Source organism: Prionailurus bengalensis, chromosome X, assembly GCF_016509475.1.
Source record: "Prionailurus bengalensis isolate Pbe53 chromosome X, Fcat_Pben_1.1_paternal_pri, whole genome shotgun sequence".
In the NCBI taxonomy this organism is placed as follows: Eukaryota; Metazoa; Chordata; class Mammalia; order Carnivora; family Felidae; genus Prionailurus; species Prionailurus bengalensis.
The window spans coordinates 102761136-102779327 of NC_057361.1; the positions used below are offsets into that span (position 1 = coordinate 102761136).

At 39.0% G+C, this 18192-nt stretch overlaps 1 protein-coding gene across 1 annotated transcript in view; it reads right to left on the minus strand.

Moving 5' to 3' along the window:
* The window catches only part of TENM1 (teneurin transmembrane protein 1), a 768359-nt gene that overhangs the window by 86153 nt on the left and 664014 nt on the right, over positions 1–18192 (minus strand). Inside the window, exon 23 of the mRNA XM_043570666.1 lies at positions 13889–14121. Coding sequence (XP_043426601.1) covers positions 13889–14121 — 233 coding nt within the window. The remainder of the gene's footprint in view (positions 1–13888; positions 14122–18192) is intronic.

An 18192-nucleotide genomic window follows, 5' to 3' on the forward strand; every position in this document is an offset into this window, starting at 1 on the left:
AAATAAATAAACTTAAAAATACATATGTATTGCATATGTGTGTGTGTGTATGTGTGTGTGTGTGTGTGTATATATATCCAGATACCATTTTTGCAACATTGCAATGGTTCCTTAATTCAAAAATCTCAAGCATTTCCAGGAATTAGGAAGATATCAAATTTAGGGCCAATTCAGAAGGCAGTGGTTTTGTTTTTTGTTAATTGACAGTATTTTTTTAATGTTCAAGTAAAGTTGAATAAAGTCATGCTGTTAAAATTAGACCAGGCATACTTGGAAAATAAAATTGGGCCCAGCATTAGTTAAAACAAACAAAATAACAGAACAAGACAAAAATCACAACAAAGACTTTGAAGGTACTAAAGTGTTGATTTGTGGTTTCTCAAAAATTTCAAGCCTAACCGGCTAAAATCAGGAGATTTAAAAGTAGCCCTTCTTCAGTCCACTCTCCCTGGAAATGCCCCCAGTTTTACTCCTCTGGGAAAGGTGGGAAGGTGCCTTTTGAGAGACAAGTCCTAGAGAAGGGTTTGGGTAGCAGTAGTCTGCCTACAGTTCTGATTTTACTTTGCTCGAGAGAACACAGAGAAAAGATTATAGAAACCTAAGTAGGTAGTCTTGGCAGAAGCCATTTTGTGATGGGTTTGGCTTGGGGAGGGGCAAAGCAGACCTATCAATCGACCACTATGGCTTCAATTTCCTTGGGTTAGAGATCCTTCCAAAATGAGGAATGATTCCTGAGCTCTAAGGTAAACTACTGCTGTAATCAGCTTTCTTTCCTGAGTAAATACTGGTAAAATTGGGCACCTCCCCACCTTCCTTTTCCCAAAAACCTATTACACAGTCTAACAAGCTTTTTGAAAAACCAAAATGGAATAGCTAGTAAATGAAACTGGAAGAAAAATAGAGCAAATAACATTGGGGTTTCCTGGCCAGGCTTTGATATTTGGGGCTTGAAGATAACCTTACATTTGAGTTATTAAGCCTTTGATTCCTCAGGGAGAAACTTTAAATGGGCCAGGACTCACTCCCAAGGAAACGGCGACTTTCTTTGGGCAACAATAAAGCTGACTCATTCTATTGAGGCTCTTTAATATTGAGGAAGTTCACGGTCAGCTATTTAGGGAACTGCACGTGTGGACACATACTAGAGGTGTTGGTGAGGCTCTACAGCCTTGAATCCAATCAGAGCAGGAAATAATGGCTGAAAGCTGGCCTCAGTAGGACGGGGCCTTAAAGACCCTACTTCAGGGCCAAAGCTGCTGTGTGTTCTGTTACATAGGTACTTGGGACTCACAGGTTGTGAAATATTTTGAATATCACCTCTGTATGAGTGAAAGCCTTATTTAAAACAAACATATCACTTTTAAAACTGGAATTGTCAGGTATAAATTTGCAAGTTAGTTTCTACACCCTACTTCTGACTTAAACTTTTTTTAAGTTATGAAATATTTCAAATGGTAGACAGCTCAGAAAACAGTAGTACATGCTGCCTTGCATCGACCACCCAAATTTCACAGACGTTGACATTTGCTTCACAGATCTCTTAAAAAAAAAAAAAAAAAAAGGAAATGTTCCGGCTACAGCCAAAACCCCATGTCCTTATCCCTATTCCCTTTTCCCTTCTCTCCCCAGAGGTAACCACTACCCTGCAGTTAGTGTGCATTAATTCCCATACGTGTTTCCACACTTTCCATATACATATGTGTCTACAAATTCTACAGTACTGTTTCTGTGCTTCAAAAATTGATGTAGGAGATGGAGGGTGGTGACGGCTGCACCACCAGGTGAGTATACTGAATGCTTCAGAACTGTTCCCTTAAAAATGGTCTCACGTATTTTACCACTATAGTATGGTAATGATATCACACCCTCTATTCTCTGGCAACCTTCTCTATTATTCATGAAACCTTATGCATTGTGGCTATTAATGTTTTACATGTAGATCCAGTTAATTTATTTTTGCTGTTATACAATATTCTATCATGTGACTAAGCCTCTACTGATGGATTGTTAGGTTGTTTCCAATTTTTCTTACTGTAACGACATCCTAGCATGTGTCTCCTTAGGCACATAGGTACTTGTGACTTTCCATAGTTGTTCCTTCCTTCAAGCTTCCACCAGTAACTCTCTCCAGATATTTTAAATACATGATTGCAATTTTTAAATTTTTAAAATTAAAAAAAATTTAAATACATGATTGCAATTAAATTAGGGCCATGATATTCAATCAATGTAGTTTGACAGAAAAGAATTTGAATATAGTCAAACAATTTTGCAAGCAAAATGATTATTACTAGCCTTGAAGCCAATCCAGTTAATAACAGTTGTTAGTTTTAAAACTTATTTACTCATCCTCATTCTCATCTTCATACTTTATTCAGTACTTAATCCGTGCCAGGAACTGGCTTAACCCAGAGCGTGTCATTTCATCTTCTATAACCCTAGAAGGAAGGTAAGTGCATCATCTCCACTTTACTGATGAGAAAACAGTGACTCAAACATGTTAGTAATAGATTTGAACTCGGTTTTATCTGCCGGGCTCCAAAGTCTCTTGTTTTAAACTAGTCTAAACACTTCCTGAGTTTTCCAAGTTTCATGGGGCCCAAAGGAGGAAGACACATAGTATGATTCAAGGGTTATTGAAAGCCCTGCCCATCTGCCTTAAAAATATGTTTAGTATAGGAAGGCACAAACGTCAGAGACCCTAAAGAAATATATTGCCAAATATGACCATATAGAATTATAAAACTTCTATATGGTTAAAAAAGGAGAAATTACAAACTTGGAAAATATTTGCTACACATATGAGGGACAAAGGATGCTTCTCTAATTGACAAAACATAAAAATCACCAGCTCGGTAGAAAAATTGGCAGAGTGAGTTTACTGAAAAAGAACTACAAATGGTCACAACAGATATGAAATGACACTCAACTTCATTTATAATCAAAGAAATACAAATTAAAGCTACATACAGGGTACAAGATACCGTTTCTTACTGATCAGATGGACATACATTAAAAGGTTTAATAAGAGGCACCTGGGTGGCTCAGTCGGTTGAGTGTCTGACTCTTGATTTCAGCTCAGGTCATGATCTCATGGTTCGTGAGTTTGAGCCCCATATTGGGTTCGGGGGCTGTCAGCCTGTCAGTGCAGAGGCCAGTTCGTATCGTCTATCTCCTTCTCTCTCTGTCCCTTCCCCGCTTAGGCTCTCTCTCAAAAAATAAATTAAATTAAAAAAAAAGGTTGAGTGATACTCAGAGCAGCTAAAGGTATGGCAAAATGGGCACATTTATACACTGTTGATGTCAATGTGTTCAGTCTTTTGGGAGGACAATTTGGTAATATCTACTACTGCTAGAAATTAATCCTATGTATATATTTACAAAAGTGCTCTCATATATATGAACTATGTTGTTCAGCACAGCACTTTTGTGGTAAAAGATTTTTTAAAAAATGGCAACAACATATCCATCAAGAAGCAAATGGCTTAATCAATTATGGTATACCCATATGTTGTAATATTATATATCTCTTAAAAACAAAGAGGTAGGTAGGCACATGCTTTTCTGGAAAGGTCTTCAAGATATTTTATTAAATGAAAGAAGCAGGGTGAAGAGTCATCTATATGGTGCAATTCCTTTCGTGTAAGGGAAAAAAAATATAAAGGTCTCAAAGGAATCACAAACTGTTAACACTAGTTACTTTTAAAAGGAGGAACTGAGTTGTGTGAGTTTGTGGTGAAGAAGCCTGGCATTTGCTTTCTGTACCTTTGTATACAGTTCAAACTTTAAAACCATAGACATATATTACTTTTATATTTTTATGTTTAATATCAACAGGACTTAGCTAGATGGTAAGATTACAGGCCATTTTAATTTGTATTCTTTGTACATCTTTTTTTAAATGTTTATTTTTGAGAGAGAGACACACAGCACGAGCAGGGGAGGGGCAGAGAGAGGGAGAGAGAGAATCCCAAGCTGGCCGCTCACTGTCAGTGCAGGGCCCAATGCAGGGCTTGAACCCACGTACCGTGAGATCATGACCTGAGCCAAAACCAAGAGTTGGATGCTTAACCGATTGAGCCTCCAGGCACCCCTATACTTCTTTTTCTTAAAAAATAATAAATGTAATTAAAATATCTTTTACTATTGGCCTGCCAGGATGCCTTCAAAGATTTCATTTAGGTTTCTTCCTTGACTTACGTTATTAACCCATCCGCAGGTCTCCAGTATCGTGCTCAGATCAGAGTACCCCACTGTCAACCATCAGTACTATGACACCCCTGCTGGAGAGCTGTCATCTATGAAAGCAAAGACACTTGAGTCCTCAGAGATTGGCCATAGGATAGGACCAGTGTGTGTATGTGTGTGTGTGTGTGTGCGCGCGCGCACGCACGTGCACGTGCATACATGTGTATGTATTTTAAAATAACATGTTTTGTCTCTTGTTGAACTATAAAAATAATACATGATCAGAAAACTAAGAAGAAAATAAAATCACTCAACATTCCTTATGCAGCAATTATTACTGCTAACATTTAGATAAACTTCCTTTTGCAGTTTTTCTCTGTATGTACACAGTACCCCTGTACCCTTACAGAATTAGCAGCACACAGTTTATACAATTTGCATTCTGAGCTTTCCACCGAATACTACTTTGTGAGTATTTTCTTTATACCTGCCAGGGTGTGCCAAGGTTTGAGGGCTGTGGGAGTGGTCTGTCCCAGGTGTCGACAGTAAGGGGAGTGAATTTTCAGTAGAAACGGTAAAAACAATAATGAAACTGATGAATAGCAGGTCTGTGTTTACTGTCACCATCCATAGGAAATTCTAAACAATGTCACGGATGAAATAAATATCCCTCCTATTTTCCCATCCCCTTTTAGTATACCACTGTGGACTGCCTAGTTCTGATTAGAGGGTGGGAAGAGAACAGGGTGCATTTCTATGCAGGGGAAACAGGTTGAGGGTTGAAGCAAGGGCTCAGAGTTAGCCAGGGGAATCACTGAACCAGGGAATACAGAGGAGACATTTCAAACATGTCCCACTTTATCAGTGTGCTGCTTAGGTTCATCTGGCTTAGATAACTAGAGAATCTGCTTGACTTAAACAACAACAACAACAACAAAACAAACCTAGCAGCAGTCTTTCTTATGTGCATATAACTTAAGTCATTAGTGTCTTCAAAACACTGGTCTAAATGCCCTGTGTGGTGCCATCTATGATATTTGGGCTGAAGTGGCCAAAAAAAAATGCAATCAACTCATCTTATAAAAGAAAAATGGGCTTCCTGGCTCCATTTCCAGCTGTGTTTTAGCTCTTGATGATGTTAAAATCGTGGGTTTCCAAAGACATCTGGGTTTGCTGCATGTTGTTGGGAGTTTCACACTCTATATGTGCATCCAGTATTGCTGGAGGACCAATGAAACTAAAAACGTCTTCTGATGACTCCTCTGTTGTGGAGTGAATGTTCTGGATTCCCTGGGAAGTCAACACATTGTAGATTTCAGATTCCTTCGAGAATCAGCAAAGCATGCTAGGCTCAGCAGGAAAGGACTTCCTCTTTTCTTTGATTTGATAGCTCCGTGCATTAGGTAAACTTGAAATTATTGAGCCATCTTGTATTGATGGTAGAGCAATATGGGGCCATGATCAAAGGTTTAGCTCTAATACAGTTTCATGTTTTAGAATCTCAAAAACAAACATTTTGCACTGAAAGAAATTTCCTAATTAACTTCTGAAGAATTTGTACATTAAAACATCTTACCCTGCTGGAGAAGACTGATAAAGCAAACGTACTACCTTCTGCTGAAGAGAAACTGTATTTAGAAGGAACTTGCAATTCTCATAAAACTTTTAATAGGAAGAAGTGAATCAAATTCCTTAATTACCATTTTATGGTTGGTAAAAGGGCAAATTACATGCCATCCATTTCTAAACTTCTAAATGTCTCTGGTGCTTTTAATTAAAGCTGCCATCTAGAAACTACTAAAGCAATTTTATGCAATTAGTTATTTATAGGTTACCATAATACACCACTCAAAATATGATTTAAGTGATTTGCAGTCTGTTAGTGTGTGATCTCTGCCATTTTTGTTTGGTGGGAGGGGGTTCCTCTTTTTATCAGCTGAGGTGATTCTTAAGTGGACAGAAAAGAAAGATGTGGCACTGAGGGGCTGCGACAAGGAAGCAAAGTTATCTGGGCTAGTGATCTAAATAAAAAGAGGAAGAACCATAATTCCGTGCTATTTGGCTTGATATGTAGGGGTCTAGGCTTCATTTCAGACAATACCGAAGAGGAGAAGTCTATCATTGTTATTTCCCCATCCCCCCCCCCTTTGCCACCATTCTGCTGGATACCTAGCATCACATTTCCCCACGCGGCCTAGACCAGCTCCCACCTTGGTTTGTCCCCCTTAGGTGATCTCACGTATTCAAACACATCCATCCTGTGCTCTATGCCCTTGAGGCCCCCATAAAGTGTTTTAATGAGGAATTAAGGTTTTGCTCTCCCAGGCAATACCCTGCACTAAGCATGGAAGTTCATATCTGAAGAAAACCCTTATGGAGTGAGTTTAATGGTGAAATGGTAGGCTCCTAAGGGAATTGCTTTGGTTAGGAGGGCCTCCGTGGGGTTCTCAAAATACGTATAGGGAAGCAGCACTAGAATTACCGCATCTCAAGGTTGTGACAGATTAACTAGTCAAATCACATACAATACCTGAATCCCACCCTACCTTGATTCTTGCTTCTTAGACATGATCAAGTCTCAGGCTGTCCTAGAAGGACATGGAAGCTGCCTCCTTCCAAAGTAACTTATTCCATGTTTGGGTGACTACTATAAGACATATTATTATTAGCAACAAAATAGCAAGCCTGATCATAACGGCAGGTGACATTTAATATGTACACACTACATTCTGGGCAGTGCATTTTATGATGCACTTCACATGTATTATTGAACACTGTTGTGTAGGCACTGGTATTCTCACTTCACTGATGAGGAATCCACAGCTCAGGGAATTTAGGTGACTTATTCAAGGTCACACACTTAATGAGCGATGAATCTGGGATATGCATCTAGTTGTGTTGGACTCCAGAACTTGGGATCTCATTTCTCACAGTATTTGGCCTCTAAAATATTCTTTCTGTGTTTGCTAGAATATTATGCATGCATGAAAATTAAAATAAATGCAGAAGAAAAAGTCATTTAATAATGCATTCGTAGCTTTATAAAACTTAAATGAACTTAATACAGGTTTCTCCGTATTAACCATTGATGTTTCCTGGACCCATTAGCCAAGGCTAAGCGTTATGTGCCTTCCTTTTGTCTGACTTCTCCACACCAACAGCTGATGGCTTTAAGATTCTGACAGAATAGGCAGAAAGGTTCTCAAGTTCCAGCTGCTGACGTAATATAAGGTCGAATCTTTTGACCAACATAAGTGGATGCATTAGAACAACTACTAGGAACACATTAAGTTCTCATTCTGGTTGCATATAGGCACTAAGTCCTCTGGTATAGCTACCATAAACTCAGAGATCAAAAACATAGTTTAGGAAAGAAATCTCCAGAAGTGGACATAGCATGAAATCACTGAGCAATAAGGAACAAATATTTTGCCTGAATTTTAAGGCTTTGTCAAACACATTTTTCTTAAGGCACCTCTGATTCTCAGACAAGGATGTGGGAAGAAAGTCCTCATGGAAAATGCCTTGAAGCTGAGCTGGGAATTTGGCCATGGGTGAGAGAATGCTGATCTTACCCAGAAAGGCTTCTTAACTAATTGGCCCTTCCAGATCTCTCCCATGTACCTTAAAGGCCTATCCTGACTTCTTCATTTTTAGTAGAATAGATCCAATTCTCAGAGGACACTGAGGCTATCAGAATGGAGTACCATCAACTTTCTAGCTCCTCCTACCTACAAACTTATCTTCGTCACCACACCCACCATTATTTTAGAATGGTCTCTCTAATCTCCCCTCCCTTTCAAGGCCTTCTCCCTCTCAGCTTCTCCAGACCTGGTTTCATCATTTATTCTCTATCTTCTGTATCTTTCCATTTGCCTATAACCATTGCCATATCTCATAAAGATAAAGCCTCCTCTGAGTGCCCTGTCTTCTCACTACTTATCACTGTATCTCTCGCATCTGAATTTCTCGGAAGAGTGATCTTCACTAGAGGCATTTCCTTTCTCTCCTCTTGTTGGTTCATTAAATTACTGTGATTTGACTTCCATCCCTACTGCTACTCAAACCACTTATAGCAGGGTCACCAAGGAACCCCTCATTGCCTAATCCAATGGCTACAACTGTGTAACATTTCACACCTTCTTAAAACAAAGGATTCCTTTGGCTTCCTGGATACCAAGCTCTCTTTGTTCACTTCTTCTGAAGGTTTCTTCTGTCTCCTTCATTATATTCCCCTCCATTCTGTGTCCTATAGATATCAGTACGCTCTAGGATTTCTCTGCCCCAGCCTTACTCTGGTGCATGTACAACCCTGTCCCCAAAACAATGTATCAAAAATGCATGCACTGGATGATTACGTCACTCTCTCACTTCAAATCCTTTGCCCACAGGATAAAATCAAAACTTCCTATTCATGCTCCTGCTCTTCCTATTACCCGTGGATATTTTTACTTCAACAATACTGATTTATTTGTAGTTTCTTACATATACTCATTTTGCTCATGTTGTGGCTTGCCTGCCTGGAATTTTGGTGAGGGCTGGCCTTAGTGTCAATCCAGATGTTTATGCCACCATGATGGATCATGTACTAAAGGAATTTAGGAAAAATATTACTGCTCTCCATTGCATAGGAGAACCAAAGGAACATTCTTGTACCTGTTCGTTCACTATATTCTGTCCCTCATACACCCTGGTGACATCAGCAAGATGTTACCACTTAGAGTTTTAGCATTTTCCCATTAGCCCCGAATTTAGAATATCATGTAGATGCTGGGGGGATCAGTAGAGCGTCAGGATGTACCTGCGATATGTCTGTGTAGGGACAAAACCAGATAATTTTATCTAGACTTTCTCATACCCAGATTTCTTAATTGTTAATAAAGTTAAAGTGACTCCTGTATGATTAGTGTCATGAATACCCTGAAAGCACTTCTGGAAGCTGCTAAGATTTAAGGATCATTTCCCTCCTAGGGAATGTTCAGGAGCTGTTTGCACTCATCTGGATATTGCCGAAACCCCGCTGAGTTCTGAGGTCAGTTTGCTTAAAGATGCACATGGAAACAGAGATAGAATCCATGGTGAGGTCCAAGAGAACCAAATTAAGTCATCGATTAATGTCATCATGTCCAGCCACTCCTTCACCCTCTGTATCTACTTAAGAAAATAATTGTATTCAGCTTGTCACAAATTTTATTTTATATTTCCACCTAGTACCATTTCACATTCTGCTTAAGTACTTGGTCATCTATTACATGACTCATTAGTTTGAGTTCTCTGTAGAATTAAAGAAAGTTGCAGTAAAAATAATAAATGGAACCTAAGTTTCAACTACATCATCCATGCATGTTTTAAAAGCATCTTTCAAAGTCAATTCAAACTTATATACAATGCCAGGGATTAGCATGCCATCAGCCTCTTTGCTAAACTTTTTCCCTTGCCCCATTACACTGAAGTATTGATGAGCAAAATGGCAAATGTTTCTCTTTATTGGGATTCAACTCAAAGTGCATAAAACTGGATCAGATAAAGACTTATTCCCAGGAGAAGTACCCAAGGGCTATCTTATATGAAATTCTATTCAGGGAGACTTTCATTTTTCCTTTAAATAAAATTTGTAGTTACCAGGTGTAATCAAGAAATTTAATAAAGTTAAGGTTTCCTGCCTCCATCCCTAAAGAACAAGTTGGTGAAGTTCTTAACTGCAGAATCTTCCAAAGAGATGTAACAAGGTTTCCTGAAGATTTACTTGAATAATTACTTTTATAGGGTATGTAAATGCTGTGTGGTGCACTATGAGTGCAACACTAGGCCAGAAAAAAAAACAACAGAGAAATAGTTTTAATAGGAAAAGGAAACTAGACTAAAAGTCATTTATCTTGCAAATAAAAACATTTTATTCCTTTTGACTATGTATGTGTCATTAGGTTAAGAAGCATCTTCCAATATTTCCTACCCTCCCAGGGAAGCCAAAAGAGATCATGAATTTTAGCTGGAAGACAGGCAGTGAGATATAGTGGAGGCATCACAGGCTTCTTTTTTTCTGTCATGGTTTTGAATTCCAGTGTTATCTGTAAACTGTGAACTTGGGCAAATTTCTTAACCTATCCGAGTCTCTGTTTCCTTATCTATAACACTGGGGGTAATGTGATTTACCCTGTACATCATTGTGAAGACTAGAGATTGTAAAATACATGGCACAGTCTAAGTTATAGTTATGGCTATTTCAATGCATTAGAGATGGGAGGGAGATCATCCCACGCCCTCAAGCTTACAGTTGAGGCATCTCAGCACCCAGTGTTTAAATGACTAGTCCAGTGTAACAGAACTAGTCAACGGCATCATCAGGTCTATTTTAGTGTTCAGGGAAATGAAACCACAGCGAGGCCCAGTGACTTACACAGGGTCATCCAGAGAAACACTGGCATTACATGGATTGAACAAGAAAGTGTAGCTTCCCTAACCTGGCATTCGTCACAGTTTGCTGCCATTTCTCAGAAAAAAAAAAAAATTCCCATGGCTTGTGACCTTTTACCTTTTGCTGACTGGTTTTTAATCCCATTTCATAATTTATTCCAACGTTAGGACGAATGATCTCAAAAGCAAATTTCATTTCATCCTATTTTTAGAATAGATTCAGAAAATAAATGAGCTGTCTTGCAGATTAACATTTATTTGACTTACCTTGCATAATTAAGGACATGTTGGAGAGCCTGCCTATAATTGCAATATGTTGCTTGTTAAAGTCTTAGAGCAAGCTCTCTTTCCTAACCTAGAAATTGTACTCCCTAGATGTACATTTCCATTTTCTACTGATCTACAGCTTTTCTTTATTAGCTTCTAGGTAGAGAGAAAAATCAAACTTCTCCTTAAAGAAATCCATTAAACATTTGCTGTCTTCTATGGGGGAAGGAAGAAGGAGTTGAGGTGCATGGTAGTTATAAAGAAAAAAACAAACAAATTGGTCTTTCTTGAGAGATAAAGAACCTGCAGGAGAACCTCAAAGACATCATTAGCAATTAGCAATACTCTCCCCTCAATTTGCACACTGTGCTTTAATGACTTCTTGCATGATTTTTCCTTCTTCTACAGAAGTCTATGAAATTGCCCTGCAGCATTCCATATAATGAGAATCTCACTTCTGATTCATTGCCAATGGTGAGTGCTGTCTATATTCAGCAAGGAGATAGGTGCCCCAGCTAGGCATCTAAGTGTCCCGACCAGCAATTTCAAGAGCAACTGATGTCTGGACACAGGTTCTGCCATCTGAGTGATTTTGAAGATCTCTGTCAGAGTCTTCAGATACTGTTAACATGGCTGAAGAAGACATGGTGCATACTTAGTGTGAGCCACACAGTCCCCTCCTTTCAATATCCTCATTCACTCACTGGATCAGAGCAGATGTTGTCAACATCAGCTTCAGTATGTTAGGTGAAAGCTGTCTCGGATGGATTAGACATTTAGCTCTCTGAAGCCTGAGCCAGATGTTCTTAGGGCCACTGCCCGCTTTGGGATGAATAAAGTGTACTGGATTATTATAAAGGCCACTCTTGGATAGAAAGACAAGTAAATCAAGCCAAAGAAAAATGTACTACTAGCTATAAGAAGAAGAAAAACTTAGTTTAATATTATCTTTAATAGATATATAAATTTTGGCACTCTCATTACTGATGCTTTAAGAGTTCATGTAAATCTTGTTCATCAGGACTCTATTATTGCTGCTTTCCAAGCAAAGAAAAAAAAACCCTGCAGTGAACCAATTATTTGTTCTATTTGAAAAAGCTGAGATATTCATCCTTTATGTGGCAGGTTGAATGTGGTAGGTGAGATGAGTGGTTTTTATTCAAGCAGCAACTCAGGAGGATGTCAATTTCAGGCACAATACAAGCTTGATTCCTCCCTGTTTCTTATGCAGAAATCCTTATAATATCTGCATGAGTTTTAAACCTGTGTAAAAGGTGGGACCCAGCCTGATATATTTCCTTGAAAGATGAGCTGATTATATGTTGCACCTGAGTTATGCATTCACTCATCAAGTATTTATTGTGGACCTACTATGTGTAAGGAATGAGAGCTGGCACAAGAGAAGAAAGAAATATTTTAAAAACACTTTACCATGATATTTGGGTGGGGGGCTTATATTCCCTTTGAGAAAAAAAGTCCATATTCTTAAAGCACAACTGAAATTCCTTTTAGGAATATTTGGTATAGATAAGAGCTACCTAACTGATCAATTACACGACGACCACATATGTGGATCCCACACTGTATAAGACATTGCTGAGGAAGTGGGGAAGATGCAAAAAAAAAAAAAATTAGATGTAGTTTCTCAGCTCTAGTAGTTTACCTCGGTAGTAAAAAACTTCTTATTCGAGAAAGAACTAGAAAGTAAAAGAAGGCAAAATATAATCAAGTGGTAATTGGGTAGTGTAGACACTGTTAGAAAAATTCAGATTTAATGGACTAGGGTTAGCCAGAGAGGCTTTATGAAAGACATCGGACTTGAATATGGCCTTGAAAAAAAGGGAAGGCTTTAAACTCTGATTATAGTTGGAATTTAATCCCCATATGGCAAATGTCAAATGGCTAAAGAGTAACCTCTTAAAATTTGAAATAATAAGCGACCATCTAACAAATGAAACACATTGACCTCACTATATTTTTTGGCATGGAAAGATGTTCATAATATATTAAGTGTGTGAAAAGAAGATTATAGAACAGCATTCTATACAATGAATCCATTACTAGAAAATAAAATATGCATTTTCTATGATATGCCTAGAAAAAAGTCTAGAAGGATATATGCGCGCGCGCGTGCACACACACACACACACACACACACACACCATTGTGGATAAGGAACAGAGAATAATGATTAAATAATTAAGGAGATCGGGTGGATGATATAGGGTAACAGATTTAAAGGTGACTATCCTTCAGCTTAGTGGCCTAAGATGAAAATATGATCCAAGTCTATAAAATCATGATGCTGATTGAGAGAACGCAGATTTATTCACAAGTCTCAGGCAACAGAATTGAGGATTGGCTTTGGAAGACTGAGAAGTAAATTTAGGACAAACAAAAGTAAGGCCGAACTCCCACAGAAGGAAAAAAAAAAAAAAAAAAAAAAAAGAAAAGAAAAAAAGAAAAGAGAAATGAAAAAAAACTGGAATTTGCTATCCTAGGGAGGACATAAAGTGAAAGTACAAACAGCCTCAAGAATGATTTAGATAAAGTAATGGAAGAAAGGTTCGTTAATTCTTAGTTAAGCGAGAGCCAGGAATGTCCAGACTCTGTGAGATATTCAAGGTATTTCACAGGGGTAGAAAGAAGGTGAGCACAGACCTGATCCCAACCAGGACAGGCCAGGAGTTAACCCTTCAGTTTCTGGACTGCTGGGAATTTCCAGGAAGTAGTCTCTGGGGAGAGGGTGGGTGTACAGGAGGCACTCAGAGGGCTCTGGGAAATAATTATTTATCAACCAGAAAAGAAGCATTTCAACATTTTAGTAACACTAATGACAATACGAATGCTTATTAGCTAAAAATTAGTCCTGACCATGCCTGTCTTCTGGGATGGACTTCAGAGACCATGTGTGTCAGAGGCAATATTGAGATAGATGGACTATAGTATGGCAACAGTCTTAGGATTTTGTGAGATCAAATGAAATTGTTAGATGAACAAAAGATTTTTTTTTTTTTACCTCGAGGGCTGTTCAGTGAAGCTTCCGATGCTCTCCCGCCATCTCCACAGTGACTCTGGTCAAAGGGAAGGCACTGATCACCTGTCCCCGCCACCACTTCAAAATTCTTGGAAAGATCTTTTGTTTCCACAAGAGATTTTAACTTGTAGACTTTTCGAGTGTTGGTGTCTGATAGATAAAGTGATTCAGACACAGGGTCCATAGCCAGGTAGTATTTATGGGCAGGACTTGTGCTAAGGAAGAGAAAAGTAAAGTTATTCAAAGTAGTTTGTTCACTATACATCCCCTGGGGTCTGCCTTTTGTCACAGATGGAAAATTCTCTTAGGAGATGGCAAAAAAAAAAGACCCAAAACAGATCTTTCTCATGTACTGAGGGGATGGATGCTACTTTGTTTTTCTAGTAATGGGTCTGAGTATTTAACACCTCGGTGTGTACTGCCAACCTGTAATGAAGCTGGTATTTCAATACCATCTACATGGGGGGCAGAGAAAAAAGCAGAAGAGAGAAAATCCCAGGAAATGATTTTTGCCATCAATGTCTTTCATACCCGGTTCTCCAATTACCTACTAGATGACTGCCCGGATGGCTCACAGTCACCTCAAACTCAACAAATCCCAAACAGAAGTTCTTGTCTTCCTGCCTTCCCCATCCTTCAGAATCTTACTTCTTCTCCAGGGTTCCTGCCTCACTGGGGGCCCCGCCAGCCTCCAGGCTCCTGTTGTAAACTGAAAGGCAGGTACAAAGATGGAGGAGTCTGGTGTGGGGGGGGGGGGCTGTGCTAGAGATAACATTCCCAAACTTTTCCATTCCGAGCTTCCATTTTTTAGCTGACCACCACACTTTTCTAATCCATTTTGTCTTATTTCAGGGCATAACAGAACTGATTATACATGACCTTTTTTTTTTTTTTCAGTTATAATCACAATCAGCCATACCTTTTAAAGGTGACACTAAAGTTACCTTGATCAGATTTTGGTATTCCTGAAACTCTTCAATTACATATTCGCATGGAATCTCTTGTGACATTTTTATCTGCATACATGGCTGAGCTCATTAATTTTGATTCTTCCTAATCCCATTTTTTTATGGCTGTAGCAACATTGGTTTGAGGGATATTTTCCTTGATCCTAACGTTTGTTGGACCCCATCTTTAAGAACGTTAAAAGCTTTTTAACATTCCTTGGGGTGGTATGCAAGCCTTTCTGCACTTAGTAAATCCTCACACGCCTTTTAAGGCTTTACTCAGGCATCATTTCCTGAAGAAAGCCTTCCCTAAATCTCCAGTCTGGGTTATCTGCATTACACTTACCTCTATTCTGGAGATTACATATCGTATTAATTTTTGTATCTGTATCCCCCAATAAACCATGTGAGCTTGGAGGAAAGCAACCTGTCTTATCTCTGATGTGCTCACAGCCCAGAACTCTGCCCCACACCCAGCTGTCTAAGCCAGGTGCCATTCTTTACTCCTCCTGTCATTCTCCACATCCAGTAAAACATCCTGCGTTTAAAAATTCTACCTCCTAAACTCTTCTCCAATCTGCCCACTTCTCTTTATCTCCACGGTCATTACTCTAAGCCTCTCGTATCTTCTCTGAACTCTTTGCTTAGTACCATTTCTGTATGATGTGGTTGTTCATTAATTAAGAAGTATTTACTAAGTACACTAATGTGCCTTGGAACTGTGCTATCGTCTGGAGACCTACTTGTGTGCATGATACAGTCCCTTTCATTGTGAAATTCATGGTCCAAGGGGGGAGTCAGATCGGTAAACCGGGAATGACTGTCAAGTGCGGCAACAGAAGTAAAGGGGGAAAGACGTGAGCAGAGAAAAGGTACGTGTGACCTAGCAGCACCTATCACATTCTATTAGCATTATTTTTATAGATAAACTGAAGTCCATACTTGATTCAGATTTCCTTAGTTTTTATCTAATGCCTTTTTGTGTGTTCCAGTATTCCATCTAGGATACCAAATCATATATAGTCATCATGTCTCCTTAGGCTCCTCTGGGCTGTGATAGTTTCTCAGACTTTCCTTGTTTCTGATAACCTTAACAGTTTTAAGGAGTATTGGCCAGGTATGTTGTAGGATGTCCTCTACTGGAACGTGTCTAATGTTTTTCTCCTGGTTAGACAGGGGTTATGGGTTTGGGGGACGAAGACCATAGGGGTAAAGTGCCATTCGCATGACTTGTGACTGTTGATGCTGACCTTGATCACCTGGCGGAGGTAGTGTAAAATTATTATTTCTCTTCCACTTTCCATACTGTGCTCTTTGGAAGGAAGTCACTCTGTGAAGGCAACACTTGAGGGGTAGGGAGTTATATTCCACCTCCTTGAAGGTGAAGTGTCTACATAAATGATTTGAAATTCTTCTGCACGAGAGCTTGATCTCTTCTCCTCTATTATGGATTCAACCGTTAATTTATATCAGTAGGGACACATGGATATTTGTTTCATACCGTGCATGAAAACTCCATGCTACTTTATTTTGTTGCTCAAATTGTTATGGCATTGGCCATTGTGAACTCTTCCTGTTGTCTCATGAGACCCTTTGACATATGTCCGTCAGTGTGGAGGAGTGTTTGTTTCTTGTGCTGTTTTAGCCTTTCTTTACCTTTTGGCACTACAAGATGCTCCAGGCTCATCTTTTATAGTCCCTTCCCCAGCACTGGAATCAATCATTTTGCTAAAGACCCTGGGTTCCTTCTATCGGAGAATGGTACTGGAAACCAAGATGTGAGTGCTGGGTGTAAGCACTATTTTTTTCACATCTCTTTTTCCAACCACACTGTAAGCTCTTTACAGGCAGGAACCATATTCATCCCTCTGTCTTCTGTGCCAACAGAGTGTCTGACGGGATTGATGTTCAGTTACTGCTGAACTAAAGTGTAGGACATGAAACTAACTAAAACATGCAAGTGTTCAGGTCTTGGCCACTTAGCCCAGCAAAACGGCAGGGAAAGGGCCATCAGAGTAATTAAGTTGCCCTTAAGGACTGGTACATTCCTGATTGTATTCGTAATTATATTTGCCCTCTAAGCATATTTATGTATGTTAATGATGGTAAAGGCTAGCAAATACTGATTTGAGACCCAGTTTATAGTTTTAATTGGAAAAAAATCAGATCCATTAGGAATACTTGATTTTTTTCTACTTACCTTCACTTCATCAAATAAGAGAATTCAGTAGATTCCAGGGACATCTTCCACCCTGGAACCACCATGACAGCTGCTGTAAATAAACTGTAAAGGGCCCCAACAGACTCCAGAATTGGTTTGGCAGTCATATCAGACAAGGCATCTCTGTAGCAAAGACTGCTTAAATAGGGGTTTGAGTAAAAGTTTTTACATATTTAGTTGAATGTTTGCCTTCAGAATAAAATTTCCTCAGTGCCCTTAGATCTTCCTAGGATAAAAAGGGGGTCGTAACCCTTCCTGAAACAGCCTTCAATATTTTGGTAGCCAGTTTGTGGAAGTTTCAACTGAGCCAGATTAATCATGTTTTGTTTAGGAAAAGTCCATAGGCTATTTTTCCAAGAGAAATGTTATTCGCATAAAAGCACTTTGGAATGCATTACATTCATTTATTATTGAATATCCCCAATGTGCCTGTGAGGGAAGTTAAAATTATCATTCTCCTCCAATCTCAGCTGGGGAAACCCAGACCCAGAGAGGGCTTGCTCAGGGTCACTAACAAGCCTATGCTCTGACCAAGACTAGATTAGATCACATGTGACTGTGTGTACAAAGTGCCTTCAGAATACTTTAGTTCTGAAGGTGGTAAAAAAAAAAAATCTGTGCTCCTGTCTTCCTCTAACTGAGAAACATATCCTGTTTTGCTCAGCTAGGCTGTTCTAAAATTTTGTGCACTGGCCTTTAGAAAATGGAATAGCCCAACACACAAAATTCAAATCTGATTAATGTTATTTTCTTGACAGGCAACAGTCAGGGAGGTCTCCTATATAGATATGTAATTTCTTGCCATTTCATGCCATTTCCCAAGTGCACTTCAGCTCTTTTTAGATTGGTTTCTTTCCACTTTCTAAAAACATGCCATACCTGAGAAAGAAAACCACTGGACTACATTCCAATTTGTTCTAGTCCCTTGTGTCTACGTGCATATTGCAATTCGAGATACGTGGAGATTTCTTTTATGACTTCAGCGTTAGACTTATTGTCACCTTCTGGTTAGTGTTACATTCGAGCAATGCCCTTCAACTTGGCAAAGATCACTTCATTCATGCTAGTTAAAATCGCAGATTGTTAAATGGGCAATTAATGCTTATAATTAATACTGT